General features: G+C 32.3%; 1 protein-coding gene across 1 annotated transcript in view; it reads right to left on the bottom strand.

Annotated features, from left to right (window-relative positions):
- Positions 1-1,797: 1,797 nt before the first annotated feature.
- The window catches only part of LOC129989312 (ankyrin repeat and death domain-containing protein 1A-like), a 158,355-nt gene continuing 139,497 nt past the window's right edge, over positions 1,798-20,655 (bottom strand). The window contains exons 9-15 of the mRNA XM_056097758.1: positions 19,078-19,176; positions 14,185-14,283; positions 13,151-13,249; positions 12,794-12,886; positions 10,009-10,228; positions 7,223-7,351; positions 1,798-4,202 (exon numbers count right to left, since the gene is read on the bottom strand). Of these exons, the coding sequence (XP_055953733.1) occupies positions 4,114-4,202; positions 7,223-7,351; positions 10,009-10,228; positions 12,794-12,886; positions 13,151-13,249; positions 14,185-14,283; positions 19,078-19,176 (828 nt within the window). The 3' untranslated portion in view covers positions 1,798-4,113. The remainder of the gene's footprint in view (positions 4,203-7,222; positions 7,352-10,008; positions 10,229-12,793; positions 12,887-13,150; positions 13,250-14,184; positions 14,284-19,077; positions 19,177-20,655) is intronic.

Here is a 20,655-nt window from a genome sequence, read left to right as displayed (position 1 = left end):
TTCAGAATTGTACATATTAATGATTCTAACTAAATACTAATATAATTCTATATAATATATTCGACAGCGTAAAATACTTGCGAGTTATAAAAATTTCTCTATGTATTACGATTGTATATCTGCTGTAATTATCCTTCGTATACCAGCAAACTTCCTACACTAGTTCATATAGTGACTTTGACGACGAGGTTATAGTAAAATATTAATTTATAAATATATTTAGAATACACGTTGGCAACACTAATATATTCTCTCTACGTACTTTGCAGAACTTTTATATAACTGCAGCGATGTACTGCGCTTTCAGAGTCACGAAAAATTACTTTTACAACATCTTGTGAAAAGATTACAATGATAATTTACTTTCTTATTTGCTATATTTAATTTACAGGAAACACGCATTGCCACAGTAGAAGACTTTATTTAAAATGTCATATTGATCTTAGATGTTAGGAAATTATTGACTCGAATAGTTTCTATTATTGACGTAATATAAGAAGTCAATGAGTATAACGTTATTTCTTTTTACTGTTGCATATGCGGAAACCAGAAATAAATATTTTGTTCCAAAAATTGTTTATATGCGACATTAATCATGAATTTAATTCCATGAGGAGCAGTAGAATAATATATATCCACCATTTTACAGAGATGTGACGTTCATTTAAATTTATAGTATAAAAATTATTTTAGTAGGTTTTTAACATTTGTAATATATTTAAAATTCATGATACATAAAAATGAAACAGAATTTCATTAAAATGTGTTAAAAATGTTTCTTGATTGTAATTCTTTTCAAAACTTTTGAAGAAAATGTATATCAAATGCGGTTATTTGATGTAAAGGAATTCGTTGTTTTTTTTAGATACAATAAATATGAACTTAAGAAAAATGAATTTCACAATTTAAAAAAAAGTTTGAAAAAAAAAACTATCAGATGTATTCCCTTCTCTCTCTCTCTCTCTCTCTATCTATCTGTCTTTTTTTTTTGTACATGACATTAGTTAAAAATGAAACTAATATTTCAAATTCTTCAGTAATTTTTTCATGAAATATTATGCGTTTAAGCCAAATGGATGATAGGTGTAAGAAATGTATTGTTCGTTTTATAATTTTTATGAAATGTTGATAGGCAACAAATATTTTTTTATAAAATGAAATTAAATTTACTGACCACTATAAATAAATTGAATACTCCAACACAGGACCCTGGCATTTCTTCAGGACTCATTTGAGAAGTGGTGAAAATTGTTACCGCTACTTAATATTTGTCACTGTTTAAAATATAGAAAAATATACATATATAAAAGTTACTAGTTTATTTTCCCTGGCATTATTTTAAAAAGTAAATTCAAAAAGTTTTTAAAGGATGATTCTTTGAGTTCAAAATCTTATTAATGTGTGTTACATGCCAATTAAAACCTATTTAGGGAATTGACAATACATATTGACTTGCCAGATAACAAAAAACATAGACACGATGGAATACGATCTTTTTTTATAATCACTAAAATAAAATGCAACTGCTTTCAAATGAAGACACTGGACATTAATGGGTAAAATTTAAATTCCTTTACAAGCCTAATTTTAAAAAGAATTTTGTAGTCTCTCTAATCCCTTAAAGGATACATCAGTTATATCACAAATGAATAGCTATATAGTATTCAACCTCATCTTAAAGCATCATAATTGTGCTTGTTTAACAGTCATGTCTTTCTTTATATATATATATATGCATAAAAAACATAATTTCATTGTTGAAATTAATGAGATTAGTAAGAAATTATCTGTATTTTTTATTAAATGTTCCGAAAATTTAAAATTTTCATGAAAAGTAACAATTTTTCTTGATAAATAAAAATCTAAGAATGTTTTTTAAAAGTGTTATACAAATAACATTTCATAAACACTTTGCGATAAATAATGAATTATAAATGGAAAACACATTGAAACATTTGATATATTGATTATTTTTTAATGAGGAATCCCAAAGGACGTGAATCTTTTTGGTCTTCTTTCTTTCACATCAAATACGGAAATAAAATTTTCTAAATCAATTTCTAATCGCAGATATTATAACATTCATGTCACTATGCGTTGGCCCTCAATTAATTGGAAAGCATCAAACAATTTCCCTCATTGTTTCTAAGTTGATTTTACGTCAAAATCGATCTTTCATGCTTTCAAAAAATAAAAAAAAATCCATCATTTTCTATCGAATTTAAAAAAATGTGACTATATTTTTACTGTTATTTCTTCTTGTATGAAAAATTCGACATAAGAATTCTAGAGCGCTTGAGAAATTTAATTAAAATGTAATAACATCGTAAGTGATAGAAAAGTGACATTTTGAAACATTCATTGAAAAGTATTCATAGATTAAAATCTTATTGAATGGTAGGTGACCTTTCAGTTAGCAATATAATAAAGAACAGGTGATGAATAATCAACAGTTTTTGTAGGATTAATTTATTTATATTAACATCCTGCTTTAAAACAACACTAGAGTTCATTTCAAACGTACTTCTAGATCATATAACAAGGATGACACCTGAGTCAGCACCCTTCTCTAAATTTATGCCACGGAAGAACATATGCCTTGACGGATTTAACGTACAGCAAACTCGTTTACATGGCAGCTCTTTGAAGGAATAAGGTCTCGACCCTGAAAACTTCCAGTCGCGGATACCAGACTTTACCACTACTCCACTGCGAGCATAGTTTCATAGGAATAAATGGGTCGAGGAAGAGTTCCAAAAAATATTTCTTTCTTGGATTTAAAAAAAATGGTACCAATAATGATAAGGTATATAGACAAAACTGCATGTTAAAGAGTAGCAAAAAGACTATTGCCAATTCACTAAACGAATAGACAAGACCGGAATTCAAAAATCAAAACGCAAATGAGCTGTGAGAATTTTTGTACATCCGAGAAGGATTTATTCATCTTCATTCTGAATTGAGACATAATTTCGATATTGTTCTATTCCCTGAATTTTTATAATATGTTTCTTATTAACTTTATTATAGCTGATACTATGGATGCATAGATTCAGTGAGAAACAATCGCCATGACATGAACTTTAGATTCATTGACCGAAATTATATTTAAATTGTTATTTCTAATGCAAAAGTTAATTTTAAGAAAAATAAATATTTTTTCTAAGTTATGGAAACAGCCATATTTTAAAATGGCGTTTTTAAGTGGATTTATATTGATTAAATCGATAAAAAAATTTATTTAATCTCCTAATTAGAGGACACATCCTGTTGGAGACACTTATTATTATTTTTAACACAAATTGGAAGAACGGAACCTCATGGAGATATAAAAGAACGTCCAAACGATCTTTCTATTTCTTAAGATTTACTTACTACTTTATGAACAAAAAATTCCTATAGTTCGATATACATGTCAGACATGACATTGTACGCGGATTCATATGGAAAAATAGTTGTGTCAAGTACTGTGCTCTCTACAGAGACTATAAGAGTACTAATATACTCTCTAAGAGATATATATTCAAGAATCATTTACCACGAAATTAGAAAAGACCCTAATGCGTACAAATAAAGATTTAAAAAAAATATTTGAATATTTATTTAGTTTTTTTGAGTTCACAGGTTGAGTTAACCAAAATTACTTATGAAAATTTATGACCAATGCTTGAGGGGGAATAACAAATTATATCGTTAAATATCAAGGTTAAACGTTCATCCTCTGTTCTAATTTGCAACACATTCTTCCACGAATTTCCTAAAACAGCAGCCAAAATGCAAATCTTATGCATCATAAATCTACCCTATTCAACCAGAACCATCCAATAAGATTTCAATTCAAGATATTTTTGAGGTACAATTCTTTACATTGCTTTTTTTATCAAAAGATTTTTAATTATCAAATGATTGAATCTTCATCATTAAAAAAAGGACGATTACTCATTAACTGGAAGTGTTTCTTCTTGATCACCTGACACCCCCTAAACGTGATTCTTGATCCTTGCAGCCTGGTGAGAGAATGAGGGGTCACCACCTACATCGGGGTTGAGATGGAATGAGAGCACCAGCGAGTAGTCCCTGTAAGGCACGGATGATGTAGGGGGGAGTCCTATGTCACATGAGCGTGCAGAAGGCACAGAACCTGTTGGCACGACAACTGCGACGCTGAGGAGGGCGCTCCTCCGCTTTCCGACGAATCTTCTCTGAAAAAGAAAAGCAACCTTTGTTAGGAATTCAGTAGTAGACTAAATACAGGGTGATTATGAGAAAAAACACTATCCCGATATATAAGACCGTGAACGAAATAAAATTTCGGTTCAAGGTTTTTTGAAATATGCGCTCAAGAATCATATGAAGAACAACAATTAAGCTCTAATAGTTACAGTTACAGTGGCAAAATTTCAAAATTTTCAATTGGCAACTCCAACTTTTTTATTGGAATGGAATTTTATTCTCCACATAAAAAAAAAACAATAAATAGTACTGGAAGGGTATCTGTAACACGAAAATACCAAGCACTAGGCTGACTAAGAAGAAAAGAGAAAACAACTGAGGGATGCTTTAACAGAGACGTGAAGTTAAACAGATTCCTTTGAGTGCGGCACCTGCTTTGGTTCGAGGCACCATCTGCCGCCTGAAAAGTGTCGTTGTGGTTGAAGTAGGTCAGTAGAAAATTAAAATGTTTTTTCTGTTGTTTCCCTGTTATTATTGGTTATTTTCTCTTTTCTTCTTAATCTGTCTAACACTGGTGATTTTCGTACTACAGGGACCTTTCCAACGCTATTTATTGTTTTTTTATTGTTATTCAGAAGACATTCCAACAATAAAAATTGGTGTTGTCATTTGAAATTTTGAAATTTTACCTGTGTAACCGTAACTGTTAGATCTTAACAGTTGTTTTTCATATGATTCTTGAGCGCACACCTCAAAACATCTTGAACCAAAATTTTATTCCGTTTATGTGAACGTGACACATGCTTTGGTTCTAGGCACTATCTACCGCATTAGGTCAAGTAATAAATTTGTGAAACATAATGAAATGTTTTTTTCTGTTGTTTCTCTGATATTATTGGTTATTTTCTCTTTTGTTCTTATTTTGTCTAACGCTGGTGATTTTCTTGCTACTGGTACCGTTCCAACACTGTTTATTGTTTTACGTTAAGGAGAACACATTCCAATAAAAAACAGTATTGTCATTTGAAAATTTGAAAATTTTGCCGCTATGACTGTAACTGTTAGAGCTTAGCTGTTGTGTTTCATATGACTTTTGAGTGCTTACCTCAAAATACCTTAAACCAAAATTTTATTCCGTTTCTGCGAAAGTGTGATCATTACGGTTTCATATATAAGGATATGTTCTTTATAATCACTCTGTACATGTAAGTGCAATAGCATCTCTCAAACAATATTTTGTGACCTTTTTTGGGAGTTTGAGGATTTGCAATAAAAACATTCTTGAAAAGCAAGAAGATTTAAAATTATAAAAACCAAGTTAATCATAAAAATAGGAATATTTACCAGCGGAAGTGATCTCTTCACAACTTTCTTGTATACTTTATGGCATACTTTTGAGGATTACGAAACGTTCTCGTCTACTTCATATGCGAGAAAGTAAAAATGGTATAGATTTGCTTAAATGGCTCAAAAATAATACATAGTGTCTCAATATAGAGGTTTCAAAATTTATAGAAGAAATATAGTTAGAAACAATTTATGTGTACATTATTTGTGATCCTGAGTGACTAATGATTCCGAATCGTTTTGGTGTGTAAACCCAGTACCTTTGTACATTTTATCATTAACAGTCAGTAGCCTCGATAAAATTTAAAAATGCATTCTTGTAGAGGAAACAATTACATAAGGAAAAGAAAAATATTTATCTCCTTCACTCAGCCACTTATTACTGATCCATGTTACAGAAGGTGACCTTCATAACTTACAGACACTAGCTAAGTAATCTCAATACCATGTCAATACTCATATCATCTGTTCAATCTAGAGCTAAGAATTTCAAGTTCAAGAATTCCGTGAATCCTCCCTCCTATCGGTTCACTCAGCCAGAATTATTCTAGGCTTCAGATATCGCTGAGCCTGAAAACACATTTTTGGAATTCAGTATGTTTGTCTGTTTGTGCACCCGATGACACCTTGAGCTAGATGGATGAAATGATGGATTTTTACAAAAAATGTGTTATTTATCAAATTTTGAAAGAAATCTTTTTAGATGATGTTCATTTGTTCAAACAAAAGTGAGCACTGTAGTTTTAAAACATGCAGCATCAGGCAGATAAAATTTAGTGCACAGGTTTGGCATCCGAAATGAAGATACGTATCAAATTTGGAATGAAATTCACCCAGGAGTTGACCGTCTTGCATGTGGTATATAAAAAAATTTACTGAAAAACAAGTGAAATTTTTTATGTGATTTTGTTTTTACAACTGTAACTTTGTTTCAAATTTTGCTTGAAATCAGGTGGAAAGATGGTGTCCAAAGTAAATATAATATTTTCATATCAACCGCAGGCCAGCAATGAATAGCCAAAAATAGCTCGCTAGCTTCAATAAAAAAGCTATATTCACATCAAAGATAGAAATTTAGCAACTATTGTCCACCAATGCACAAATACATCTAATGTACAAGTACCAATTTTCTTAACCTATACTATGGAGTGCATGAAAATAAAAATCTGAGCATTCACGATCTCACCTAAGATCTACAATTTCATAATGGGGTGGTATGAATGGCCTAATACATTTATTAGAGAAAAAAGTTTGGTGAGACCATGCCTACTGGTGCTTTTTTTTTTTCGACTTCAAGGTTTCCTGGAACTTGGAATTCATGAAAAATTGTAGACTTAATCTAGTCGAGGGCTGCAATACTTTTGGAAAACAGTAACCTCAACCACTTGATTATGTCAATGAGAGTTTTGAAACACTCTTTCAAAATTACATTAGCTTAGTTTAGTTATATCAATGTCCTGTTTTAAAGCAAAATGAGGGCTATTTTGGGACGGACCTCGTCAATTCTAACCGCGATAAGATGACGAGGACGACTCCTGAGCTGGAAACCCCTATCCAAGCTTCCACACTACATCAGCGGGAGGACACTTGATCCCGACGGATTTAGCGAACAGAAGTTCCACTTACACAACGATTCTTAGATGGAATCGGGTCTCGAACATTCAAAATTGCAATACTCTTTTTGCAGAAAAAGTATTCTCACCTGCAACGTCCCTCTTGTTTATGGCAGTGAGGGCTTCATAAAGCTCTTTAAGAGGATGTTTGCAGGAAGGAAGTCCTTGGAGCCAGATCAGGAGCATACGGTATCCGTGCTCCTTGTAGCTCGATTTGCCTTGAAAAAGAAATGGATTAGCACCAAGTTTCAAAAGATGCAATCAGATACATAATTCAGATTTTCCTCCTTATATTCGCATAACTAAATCTAAGAGAATTAATTATATTTTTATTTGAAGGTTTCATTACCTATTTTTTAGTACAACAAATTTGAATTATAAAGACAATGATGTAATGATGTATATGATGTAATATCCCGAATTCCGAATAAATAGTAACTGAAAGTATCCCTGTTTTACTAAACTAAATGATATATAAAGTGTAAAAATGTTAAATGATTTAATTATTTAAATTATTTGTTCACAATACTGGAATAGTAGGATAATGAAGCTTTTTGAAAATTTGGGAAACAAGCCAAAATTAAAAATGAAAAATATTTTTCTCAATGCATATAATTACTTTATAAAATAAAAATAATTATAATTTTTTTCTCAAAAATTTTGAAATGTAGCAAATTTATATTGTGTTATATATAAAAATGCATTTATGTACAAAGAAAATTTTTAAAATAAAGTCCATTACATAAAATAGTTTACAACTCTTTTATGAATAAATATTTCAAAAATGTATCGAAATGCAATATCTTATTTTAATCAGCTGAAATTTCTTTGAAAGATCTTATTCTAAACAGAAAGAATACTAAATAGAAAATGACAAAGTTCTAAATATCGGTCACTTCTCATTTTTTCTTTTCTAAATATCTTCCTTTTCTTTCTTTCTAACTTGTAGTTGAAAAGAAACTAAAATTTACACTTTAAAAAAATTTATAACCTTAAATTTTTATTTGAATTTTTGGTATTATACACTCAAAAAGGGAAAGAAATTCTGCTTTTTTTTTTAGAAAGAGTACTTTTGCGAAAAAAATCGCCCCTCCCCATGAACTCAGCTTTAATAGGAAACAAAGTGCACAGATCTCTGTCAACCCCACTGAAAATCTGCAAAAAATATTTAGTTATTTTTTTTAATTGAGCATTGTATTTTGTTAATGGCTCTTTTTGGTTATTATCAGTGTACGCATTTTTTATAGCAAATAAAGTATCAAGTATAGTTTAGTCATCACGTTACACAAGAATTTTAGTAAGATGTAAGGATTGTTAGACTAAGATGCTTCATTTTTTTTTCTATTGAAACAGTGTTCCCAATCATCGGATAAAATTCAATATTTTGAATAGGTGTTGAAAACGGATTCATTTCGCACACTAATTCATCAATCCAATAGTAATAATGAAATAATTAAAAGATTATTTTAAAAGTCCAACTCATTAAATGCATTTCGATTTAACCTTAATGTTAAACCAATTTGACATTGATTTAACATTAAGGTTAGCACTTTTAGAAACTAGACTTTTCTAATTTCCTGTTAATGCCATGCATTTTTATTCATACGATTTCCTGCTTAATAGAATCAGATGGCAATCAAGACGCAGCAGGGACTCTTTAAAAATTCCCGTCAATATGTTAGCAATTCAGTACGAAAATCAGTATTTCAAAAATAATTTTTCGTGATGGTGATTGAATGTGCTTAAATGTAATAATTTAAATGTTAAAGTAATTGCATTCCTTTTGCCTTCATTTCCTTTATAAAGCGAATAATAATATATTAATCCCAAGAATACAGATGGAAGAAATCTGAGATTTTTTATGAGAAAAAAACTAACTATAGAGTATATTTAGAGATCTCATAGGATAGCTACGCGAGATAATGACTTATTACAGGTATTGTACAAATCGCACTTAGGAAACAAAATCTGCTGGTAACCAATCTAAACTTTCTGAAAGAAAATGTTTAGGACGAAGATTATAGAAAATATATGAATCATGCAGTCGGGTGCATTTAGGTTACAGGGCACTGAACTCTACCACACGTTCAATGCTCGAAGTGAAAACATGTTGGTTATCTGTGCAGTGCCTACCTAGTGTGAAATAGTCGGATACATTTAACATCCAAGGTCACTTTTGAGGCTACTTCACCCCGCATGTTCTTAAGGCATACGGATTAAATTTGAATGACTAGACAGCCATGGCAGCATTGGTGAGAATTAATGTCGAGTCCTAAAGGCCATCACTGGTCAAGATACAGTCCTTTCCATGTCCCGTCATCGATAGAGGGTAGCCGACCCTCACCATTTCTGTGCACACTCGAGTGACCATCGCGCCGAAAGCTTCTCATGCCCATATCTGAGGCGAACCTTACGCTTGGAAAAATCAAGATAAGTTAACTCCTGAAACATGCTCAGTTCTAGAGGTGAAAGGAGACTGATTACCAGTGCTGTGCACACATAGTGTTAAATAGTAGAATGCATTTAGAACCCAGAGTAAGGTAATTTCTGAAACATGCTCAATGTTCGAGGTGAGAGGAGGTTGGTTACCAGTGCAATGCGCATACAATGTGAAATAAACGGGTACATTTAGCCTCCAGGGTAAGTTAACGTATTAAATACTCGAAATGAGAGAGCTTGGTTACTAATGTAACGTATATATAATGTCAAATAAACGGATACATTTAGCATCCAGGCGAAGTTAACTTATTCAATACTCGAAGAGAGAAGGGTTGGTTACTGATGTAACGTACATATAATGTGAAATAAGCGTATACATTTAGCATCCAGGGCAAGTTAACGTATTGAATACTCGAGGTGAGAGGGTGTTGGTTACCGGTGTAGTGCCGCTCGATAGCCTTGATGTGCTCCTCGGTGAATCCAAAGTGTCTGGCTAGCTTCTTCCAGTCCTGCTCGTCCAGGTAGTTTTTGGACAGTGTCCACAGTAGGTCCCGCATCGATGCCTGCTGCGCCTCGGCTTGGCGCTCCATTTGGCGTACGCACTCCGGACTGCACTGGGGATCCGTTTTCTCCTCCGTTTCGTTGTCCATCACGGGCTGGGGATTAAAAAAAGATATTTGGTACCACTCATAGAAATATATTCACAGTTGGAAACAGCGTGACTGCTGGGGTCTATCTCGCTGAGACGAAGAGCGTCCTAATAAAAAGTCTCCGTAAAAGACAGTCATAATAATATGGCCATAGCGATTTTGTTAACCACAAAATTTAATATACAACAAAATTTAACTTGGACTAAAACTGTTTTTCTCTAGAAGGAGTTAACTTAAGTATGAGAAAGGGAATGAGATGTATAACTAGTTCTAGTTTTCTGACAAAATAAAATCTTTTAAATAGTCCATACTAAAATAGTCAACGAGATTAGGTTTGCAATAAATACGATGACCATAAATTTCCTTAACATTTGAGTGATTCTTACTTAAGTAGGTCTATCCAGACATCTTGTGAAAATTATCGGAAACTCCAAATTTTGACATGATTATGTACTTCTTTAAACATGAAGAATTAGTACTTTACGATTATATCTTATTATTTTCCGCACAAAGTTTAAAAATAAATGATAACAAATATGTGTGACATTTCAGGGGTGTATGAATAGAGAATCAATGCAAAATGATGCTTATCATTTAATAAAGAATTACAAAAAGTCCAAAGATACTTAAGTTACAAAAATTCATTGCATTAGGCAACTGTTGTGGCTTTTTTATTTCTCGAACACAAAAATTTCTCTAAGAAATAATTACTACATGTATGCATGAATATGTTGCAGCAGATATCTTGCTAACCAACTCACGAAGTCTCTCTTCTTACTTCTTCTTGGCCACCCCACCACCACTGCACGAAGCAGTATCGACGGGACTTGTTTGTGGCCAACTGCTGTTTTTATAATAATCCATCCATATCCCTGACCATTTCATCAAACTGGTATTCTCTTTGAGGCAAATAGTTTCCAGCTAAAAGTGGCCAATCTCTGATCTTCTTCTTTAATCACAAAATCAGTCTGACTTGTGGCATTTTTTGGGGATCATTACAAGTTGTTGGTTTTCACATTTTAAAATAAAACCATCTGCCCTTATTCAGTTATTTATAACTTCAAATTTTAAAGCTAATGTAGTAAATCAATCCATTCGTATGATTCATTCATCCTTAGGGTAATTGGCAAAGAAAAAAAATCTTAAATAATACAATGAACCAGTTTATTTACAAATGAAAATCGCTAGTGTGATACATTTATTTTCAAAAAATTTATATCTTAACCAGTAAATGTGTTTAAGAGTCCAGTTATGATCCGTATAAGTAAATGTACAATTTGGCTTTAGAAGAGACAGTCACAAAATGAAAATACTTTTTAATAGTGTAATATATCAAAATCTCTTCCAATTTATTACTCATACCTCATAACTACTTAAAACCAATCAAGATTTCCCTCTTATCTACAATTTGCTCATTACACCTTACTGGGAGGATTGATTTATAATTAGTAACATTTGCGATAAACTCAAGTATAGAGACAGAAACATCAAATGGGACAAAATGCCAATGAAATATCTAGAAATGCGTTTTTCATTACATTTGGCAAGAAACTAATAAATATTTTCTTTTTCTGTAAGAAAGAAAGTTGAAAATCAGTTGATAGGCCTGTAAGCACAAATGATCCTTACTCTGTTTTACAGCTAGAGCGAAAATAATTTACAACGAAGCTCTTTAAAAGAATTGAATTTCATCGTGTCAATTTAACTTAGAATTTTTTTTATACATAATACACAATTAAAGCCTTAATGCAATTAAAATCGCTGATAAAATGCTCATTTCGTGCAATTTCTTGTCAGTTAGTCTCGGCAAAGTGCTTTATATACAGTAATCACTCGGCAGCCTGGTCTGAAAATAGATGTGCCTGGTTTTCTAAAGCAATTTCTTTCTTCATAACCAAGCATATATATATCTCTCTATTTATATGTATTTCATGCTAACGTACCTGACTTAGAAAATACTCTTTTTATTTATTGCTGAATGGCAGTAGTCAAATGTAAACAAATCCCTTTATGAATATTTCAGACTGCTTCATTGAATGCTTTTATAGCTACGCTTGATTAAATATTTCGCTAATTAATGGTGTTGCAAAATGCTTTAGAAAGTTCATTACGTCAGAGGACGCAAGATGTAAAAAGAGATGTCAAATATAAAGTTTAACAAGCGCTAAAAACCATCACCATATATATAATTGCTATGATTTTACTTTTCCTTATAAATCTTTTCAAAAGATAATCAATGGGCGAATAAGCTGGTAGCTAAAGGGAATTCAAAGGGTTCTGGCTCACTTAGAATGGTTAATTCAAACTTATGATAGATGCATCGTATCACTGCAGTTAAAATTGATTAGACATCTTGAAAATTGAAGGAGAATATGAACTCACTAGACATAAGAAGGAAAACTAAATTCAAGATGAAATGCGCAATTTAATATTAATTGGCTATGATATCACGCGAATTGACTTCTCTTTAAAAGCCATGCAATATTTTGGAAAATTATAAACATATATATGGCGCCATTCATAACATTTCATTGAGATATTTGTAAGGAGTCAAACAAATAAATGCCTTACTTTTAGAGTTTGGCTTCTCTCCACTTTGATGAGCATATCGACGATGGCAGTGTAGCTCCCTCTAGCTGCAATGTATAACGCCTTTCTGCCTCCCTGCAATAAGGGGAATAAAATAAAATGCGATGGGTGAACTGACACACTTACAACAACAGGCAATCAAAGCCACCTACATAAGGAAGAAATGAAACCTTTTCGACTGAAATCTTACAATTTTTTACAACTCATTGCCAATCCAGAAATAAATTTATTCAGGGGATGTTAGTAAACAAACGAAACAAATTCCAGGCACTTCCGATCTTAGCAGACCGAGAGTCCCAATTAAGGTGCAGGGCGTGTTCGAGGAAGCAAAATGGTTACCTTTTCCGGCACGGAGAGGTCAGCCCCGTACGATAAGAGCACTTCCGCCACTTCCGAATAGCCCAGCTCGGCTGCCAGATGAAGGGCCGTCTGCTGCCGCTGGAAAGGAGAGAGAAAATAATCATTGCTATTATACACAGAATGAGCACTCTGATTTTGGTCCAATACTTTTTAATGCATCAGAGGTAGGCATATACTTCCAGTCGGAAAGTATGCCAATATTTATGCAAAGAAGGGGTAGGCATCAAGTAGATCGCGATCGATCAGAGAACTACTAAGACATTTTGGAGTGACGGCCTTTACTAAGACCTAAGTTGCGGGTAGTAAAGAAACATATTTATGGAACACCAACGGCTATTATTATTATATTTGTATTTTGATATTATTATTTTATGTAGGTCAGTATATTCAGTGTTTATTATTAGGTTATAATAAAATTGTAGACCTTTTTTGTAGCGCACAAAATTGACGTCAGTAAGTAGACAACTTTTTGAGCAACTCTTTGAAGAAATTAGAAGTAGCCGGTACCCTGGGGAAATCTCCCCCTCACTTGATGTAAAGATTTAAATTTTATAATGCTAATGCTTCTGAAAAATTTTGAAATTTAAATTTTCATACAGTTTCCTGACGAATTAATCATATTTACCAAAATAGTCTTGGCATGCTAACGTTTTTAGTAACAACAACAAAAAAAACTTATAATAATATATAATATTATTTCTGAAATGTTACTTTAAACTTGGATAAACATTCAAAATAACGATATTAAAAATAATGATTTCAAAATAACGATGCTTATATTTAAAGGGTATAAAATAAGCCAGGTACAAAACGTTTCATGAGTATGTGAGAAATTTGTGTTTGTTCTTTTATACAAAGATAATAAATTTTGGCTGCTCGAAGATACTTGATCTAAATACATAAATTGCTGCTAACTTTTCATTTGTGATTTCCTTTAGAAACAAATACGCATATCGAAACTATTGCAAGATAAGGTGTAAAGAATCAACTGATACGTTTCCTTTCCTACTTACGGCATTCAGGGTGTTGACAGCAATTCCTTTTTCCATGAGTAGCGCCACCATTTCAGGGTGATTTCCCAGCACTGCCAGGTGGAGAGGGGTGTTCCCGTGCTGAAAAGAGCATGATTCGCACCCATTAAAAACACTACTTCTTAAAGAAGAGGCTCACATTAAGAATACGGTTGCAGTGTTTCAGCATTATTTGTAAATAAGAAATAATTTTTTAAGCGAAGGATACAATTTTAAATTTTTAGAAATCTCGAGAAAAAAAGTTTTGAAATGTTATCCAAACAAAATATAGTTTTCAAACAATATGTATAAAAACATTTTGTTTTGAGAAGAAGAGAAATAATGAAATTATGTTAACATGAAGATAGTCACACAGACAAATCAATTTATACTTTCGCGACATAGTCAAGTCTCATAGTCTGCGATCAGTGCCAAAACAATTAATTTTGGAATCCATAGACCATCTTGCAGGTAAATTAAGAATATGATAGCAAGGCACCGCGCAAGTGAGTGTGTCGTTAGATGCCAAAGGAGAGACACAGCTACGTTTATTATATGTTTCTGAAGTCATGTGAAGAGTCCATATTGTCATTAAACTTCTCAGTTCCGATATAATATTCTACTCTAGTTCAAACGTTTCAAAACGTCAACTTAAATGTAACTTACTGTCAAATAAATAAATTTTAAATTTATATGATTCCCACACACATACACACACAAAAAAAAATGTTCTAGTATCGTGATTTCATTCCGAAATGTAATACAAAAATGAGCAAGGTTAACATTAACAGTTAAAGAGTTCGTCTTGACGCATAGCGAGAGTTCTTTTTCCTGTCACAATCCTTCCGTCTTAGGGGGATATCTGGTTTGCCGTGATTATTCTCAAAACTGATATAATGGGAATACCAATATTCGTTAGTTTGATGGGACAAACAACTCTAAAATATTATTGGAGTCGTAGGTTTTAGTTTATTGTTATTTTCAAAATATTTGCTGTTACGGGTGGTGAAAATAATTCTCCTCACACCATGTAAAATTAGGAATTTTAAAAATTAGGCTATGAAATTTGTTAAACTAAAATAATAAGTATAATAATTATTTTTAATCTATACCAACTTACAGTTTTAAAGATGCATACTGTTTCTTCTATATATATTTTTTAAACAAATTCTTATGGCTTTAAAACATAATAACTAAACACACTTTCAATGCGTGCATACCAACTCGTCTCACCAGATCGAAACTTCCGGTTTATTCATTTTTCACATTATTATTAACTTTGCTACAGATGACTGAATATGCTAGAGCCCTGAGTTTGGCATGCTTGCTCTATATAAATTTAATACGGCTCAATAACTCTATGCTTTTCTTATGTGCTTCAGTATCATCACACTAATGATAAATGCACTTTTTATTCTTTGGAATATTTTAAACAGACACTTGATGTTCATTTTTTATATGGAAAATTGATCTTAATTGATAATTAAGGCTTCCTTATTATCCTAGAAAATTCAAACTATTTACATATTAATATCATACATGTAACCTTATACTTACATTACTATAATAAGACATATATTGTTACGAATCTGTAATGTTACTTCCCTGCACGGTTAGTTCAATCCTAGGAAAGACCGTTTTACGATTAGCTCTATAGGATGCTAATGGGATACCAGATCAGTGATTCACCGCTCATGACGAAAAACGTGGCCATCATTTGGTGACTTTGGCGACATAATAGATAATAATAGAATCTTTAAGAATTTTGACGATAGGGCCAATAAAAGAAGAGATATTCTTAATTGTATCAGAACTTTCTCTACCATATTCTAGGAACTATAAAAGCCGCTAGTCCAAGCCGAAGGGAGTCGTGGAAAAAGTTGTCGAGAGGTTTAGATTCTCATAGCGAGTCAACGGCGAATTAGTTGGATCAGTTCAACGAAGCGCAGACGTTGAGGGGAGATCAAGCGATTGTTGAATTGAGCTGAGTGCCGAGTCCTGGTGTTTATTGTAGAAGCAGCATCGAGTCGTGTGAGGAGTAGCCATTCGTGTAGTAGTGGAGAATTGCAGGCGTTTAGAGAGATCGAAGATTCCCTCCTCCTTCTAAATTCTGTCTGGCCATTTTGTGTGCTGTGATTGTTATTACTACCGATTACTACTTGTGGACTACTGTTTGTTGTAGTATGCTGCTGCGTATTGCGTGTGAACGTCTCGACCGTGTATTTGTTGTCTATTTATTCGTGATTTCGTGTTAATAAAGCCGCCGTTTGCTACTGAAACTTGTTGATTGTGTTATACCATACACCCACTACAAGTGAACCTATTGACTTAATGGACTTAGTGAAGGAAGTTCCATAACAATATAAATTAAATATACAAACAATAAATAAATATACTACTTAATTATATATACGCTAAATAAGGCCTGTAAACACATTTTTGCATTAAATCTGAAAATAAAGCAATCAATAATTGTGCATTTCAAGGAAGGAGTAAAATAATGTTTTAAGTTTTACACTCGAGACTATATGCGTTCAAAATATACACAGCTTACTGAGGAGTTTCAATATTTGTAAAAAGCTCCATCCTCACTGAAACGATAAAGAAATAAGGGTGTGGGGACATCTGCAAGAATGAATATTTGTCCAAGAATTTGTTATTTTTTCCAAGTACAAAAAATACTAAATAGACAAATGATCTATAATTTTTTTCACGAATGAACGAATGTTTTTCTCCTGGTGGTTATTCAGCTAAGACTGCGAACAGTTGTTTCGTATTTTCTATTACTTTTCATTCATTTAGCTTACTTCTCTCTCCTGAAAGAAGCAATATATTTCAAAAGAATTGCGTTTCTTTGTCTTTGTTTTAATTCGCTTCTTACACACAATAATAAAAAAAACACTAACGGCAAAAACATAGAATGATAGTTTCCTAAAATCAATATTGGAAAATTAAATAGAGTAGATTAACCCGTAACTGGAGACGGGAATCAAAATGACTCTGCGTTTCTCATTAGCTGTGATCATCACGTGGTAATTTGTCCTTGAATACAATCATCCCTTCAGTACCTTCAAGTTGTTCTCTCAGCAGTATGTTGGCAAAAGTCTGAGTATGAACACGTCCGTATAAGCAAATGATCCTTTTTGAAAGTTTTTGCTATTATTTTTGGAGTCATTGACTACATACCTCTGAAACTCCTTTTAATTTGAATAATATAAAAAAAATAAAGAAATATTCTTAAGTTATTAATTCTGTAATATCTAAAGGAAGTAAATACTCATTAAAAGATTGTTTAGGTTTCTCTTATAACATCTTTCCAGCATTTAATATTATAACATTTAACATTTGTAATATTAATATTTTTTTATTATTTTTGCTAACTACATGATTTCCAGAATGTATTGTGTTTCCAAAATAAATTCCAATGCTGTTTACAAAAGACAGAGTTATTTTGACTCCATGTCTCTGGCCACATGAGGAAATTCCTGTCTCCAGTTATGTGTTAAAAGATTGATAAATAAAATAATAATAAATTTAAAACTCCATTATTTATTTTTTAAGAGATATAAGAGCTGCTAACACATTTATTACATGACGCGCATTGCTGTTTTATTAGGAGATAAAGAGACACCTTATCTTCTATATGGCGAACATTATGTCACGTTTCCATTTCTTCTATATCGAAATAATGTGTTGGAATAAAGCGCATAGAAAAAGATATATTTTAATTTATAAGAAATAAACCGGTTATTGCAAAATATAACCAATATGGCTGCCATAGAAGATATTTTAAAACATCTACTTTGATTGGTTGAATTCAATTTCTATATCATTTCACTTCTCGAATTGGAAATACTATCAATTATTATAATAATTTATTTATTTATTTCGCATCGAAATTGATAAAAGTAGAAGATCAATACATTGAAATCTTTCTATGAAGTACATGCTCGAAAAAAATTTGATTTTTAATACATACGTTTTACTTGCAAATGTTTTCCCCTTTACTTTCTCGCACACGTAGCGTAGAGAAAGTGGTAATCGTCAAAAACTCCGAAGACGATATTTTGAGGAATCATTTTTGGAAAATGTCCGTCTGACTGACTGCCTGTGAAAATGATAACTCAAAAACGCTCTGACCCAGACCCTTGAAATTTAGAATATTGTCTTTATGCACATTTTGAAGATTTCTATCTCATTTTGAGTATAATCTGTTCAAAGGAAGTTAGCCTCACCGGCTGTTCGAATATAAATGAACACGGTAACTGCAAAACGAAGAGAGGGAGATATAGATAAAATCGGTACATATATTTAACATCTATAATGTAGACAGACACCTGTGAAATTTTGTACCAAATCCAGCAAAGGGTTGATTGTCTTTCGGTCTGTACTTCTAGAAACATGTAAACGCGAGAACTCAGAAAACCAATGTCTTAAATACATCGTTTGATATACGAATTTGTGACTACAAATGTAGTTTTGTGTCAAATTTCTGTTTCAGTCAGGATAAACGTGTGTAAAAAGCACAAATCCGATTTTCATATACTATTAATGGCATACCAGAGATGAATCATCAAAATGTCGCTAAGGATAATACGATATATTCTGTAAAAATGTTCAATTCACGCCAACATTTAATATTTCGTAACTATTGTACTTAAATATAATGCAAGGCGTTCTCTGGCATGATAAGTTTATTCGAGAAAGTTTGGCGTAAATCACCCTTTATTTCTTGTAAAGTATATATTTTATAAATAAATGAAATATTGCCATAATCAAATTTAGTTTTCTTCCAGACAATATTCAAAAACTGACATTTCTCTTCTGATGAATCCTTCACGAATGAAATGACGAATACTGCACCCATTTACTTAGTTCAATTAAAATAAAACTTACCTTCTCTGTAACTCCAAGGCAAGCTCCAAACTTGAGAAGAGTCTCTACAATATCACAGTATCCCAAGGAAGCTGCTATGTGGAGGGCTGTCCTCGACTTCTATAGAGGGGAGATCACCAAAAAAAGAAAGAAGGAAATCGAACATTACTCCTCAATAAACAAAAATATTGTTACACTCAATTTATAAAATGCAATAAATTATTTCATTCTAAATAGAAATATAAAAAGAAAAAAAATCAATACTGAAATTTTCAAATTCTATTTAAATTTCCAAGGCTTTACCGTTCCGTGTTACTGCTGAACGTAGGAACACTGCGAAGCTAAGCTTACACTGGGATAATAACTGAGTATTGGGAGAAGTCGCCCTACCTCGTCCATATCATGTCGTTGGTTCTCTGAACAAAACGTTATTGAGGGAAACTAGTTTATTAACGAAACTGAATTACCATGGCCTTATTACGATCCTATAATTGGTGCATTATTTTTTCTTTTGCCTTTTTTTCCCAATGTAAACTTACCAAATGCACCAAAACTTATGCTAAGTTTTGGTGCCAACATATGAATGTAGTTGCTCCATTCTAAACCATCAAGATGATGTGAAACAGGAAGATGTGACGATGTGAGCTGAGCAGTCATACGTGCAGTCGTGTTGGTAATGAGTCGGCTGTCAAATGCAGCTAAATAGTACACAGTGGAGGATAGGGCACGTTTGAGTGATGTGAATAATCGTATGAAGTCTTTCTTCCTCTTGAGTCTGCCTGACTGATTTTGGTCATTAGTTTACTTACTAGAGATTCGCTGTTTGTGTGTTGCTGTTTAACGTGAGCCCTGTTCTTGTGTTCGCTCGGTTGTGTTTTGCTGTTTGCATATTCGTGTCTTCTTGTTATAAAATGAACGTCATTATTTGTTGCAGAGGCTGTTGGACTTTCACCATATACCCTCTACAGGGAACCCACTGACAGTTATTGATTTTATGTATTTCCCGTAACAATATTTAGATTTATAAATGTTGTTCACGATTGCATCAACCAACATTAATACACGCTCCGAAATTTCCATGAAATGCTTAATATTCATTTTTGAAAAAATTCCGTCAATGATTTTGGCAACCTATTTTAGTTGAAACTTTATTTCAGCGAGATGATGAATACATCGTCGCTTCAAAAACATCACTTCTTACCTCCATTTTACAAGAGGAAGAATAAAGAAAATTGTATTTTTGTAATCATTAAAGAATGCTGTAGATTTTTTCTTTACAGTTTGAACAATCTTGAGTCCGTATATAATGTGAAAAAAAAAAAAAATTCTCCACATTCATTAGCGATGGAAAAAATGTGTTTTATCTTATTTTTGTAAAATTGAGATAAATTGTGTTGCTTGTTAAACGATGATATTTAGATACGATTCATTCAAAGGACAGTAAATCGGAAAGGATTTTCCATGTTTTTTTTAAAGCAAACTGACATTTTTTAAAATCCTTTTTCTCATATTATCAACTTAATGTTTGCCTGTTATAATCTAAGTATCTCTAATTATTTGAATACTTTATGGTCGGAAACGCTTTACTACTTAATTGCT

This window comes from Argiope bruennichi, chromosome 10, assembly GCF_947563725.1.
Source record: "Argiope bruennichi chromosome 10, qqArgBrue1.1, whole genome shotgun sequence".
In the NCBI taxonomy this organism is placed as follows: Eukaryota; Metazoa; Arthropoda; class Arachnida; order Araneae; family Araneidae; genus Argiope; species Argiope bruennichi.
Note: the sequence above shows the minus strand (reverse complement) of the source record. Positions and strands in the feature narration are given on the sequence as shown.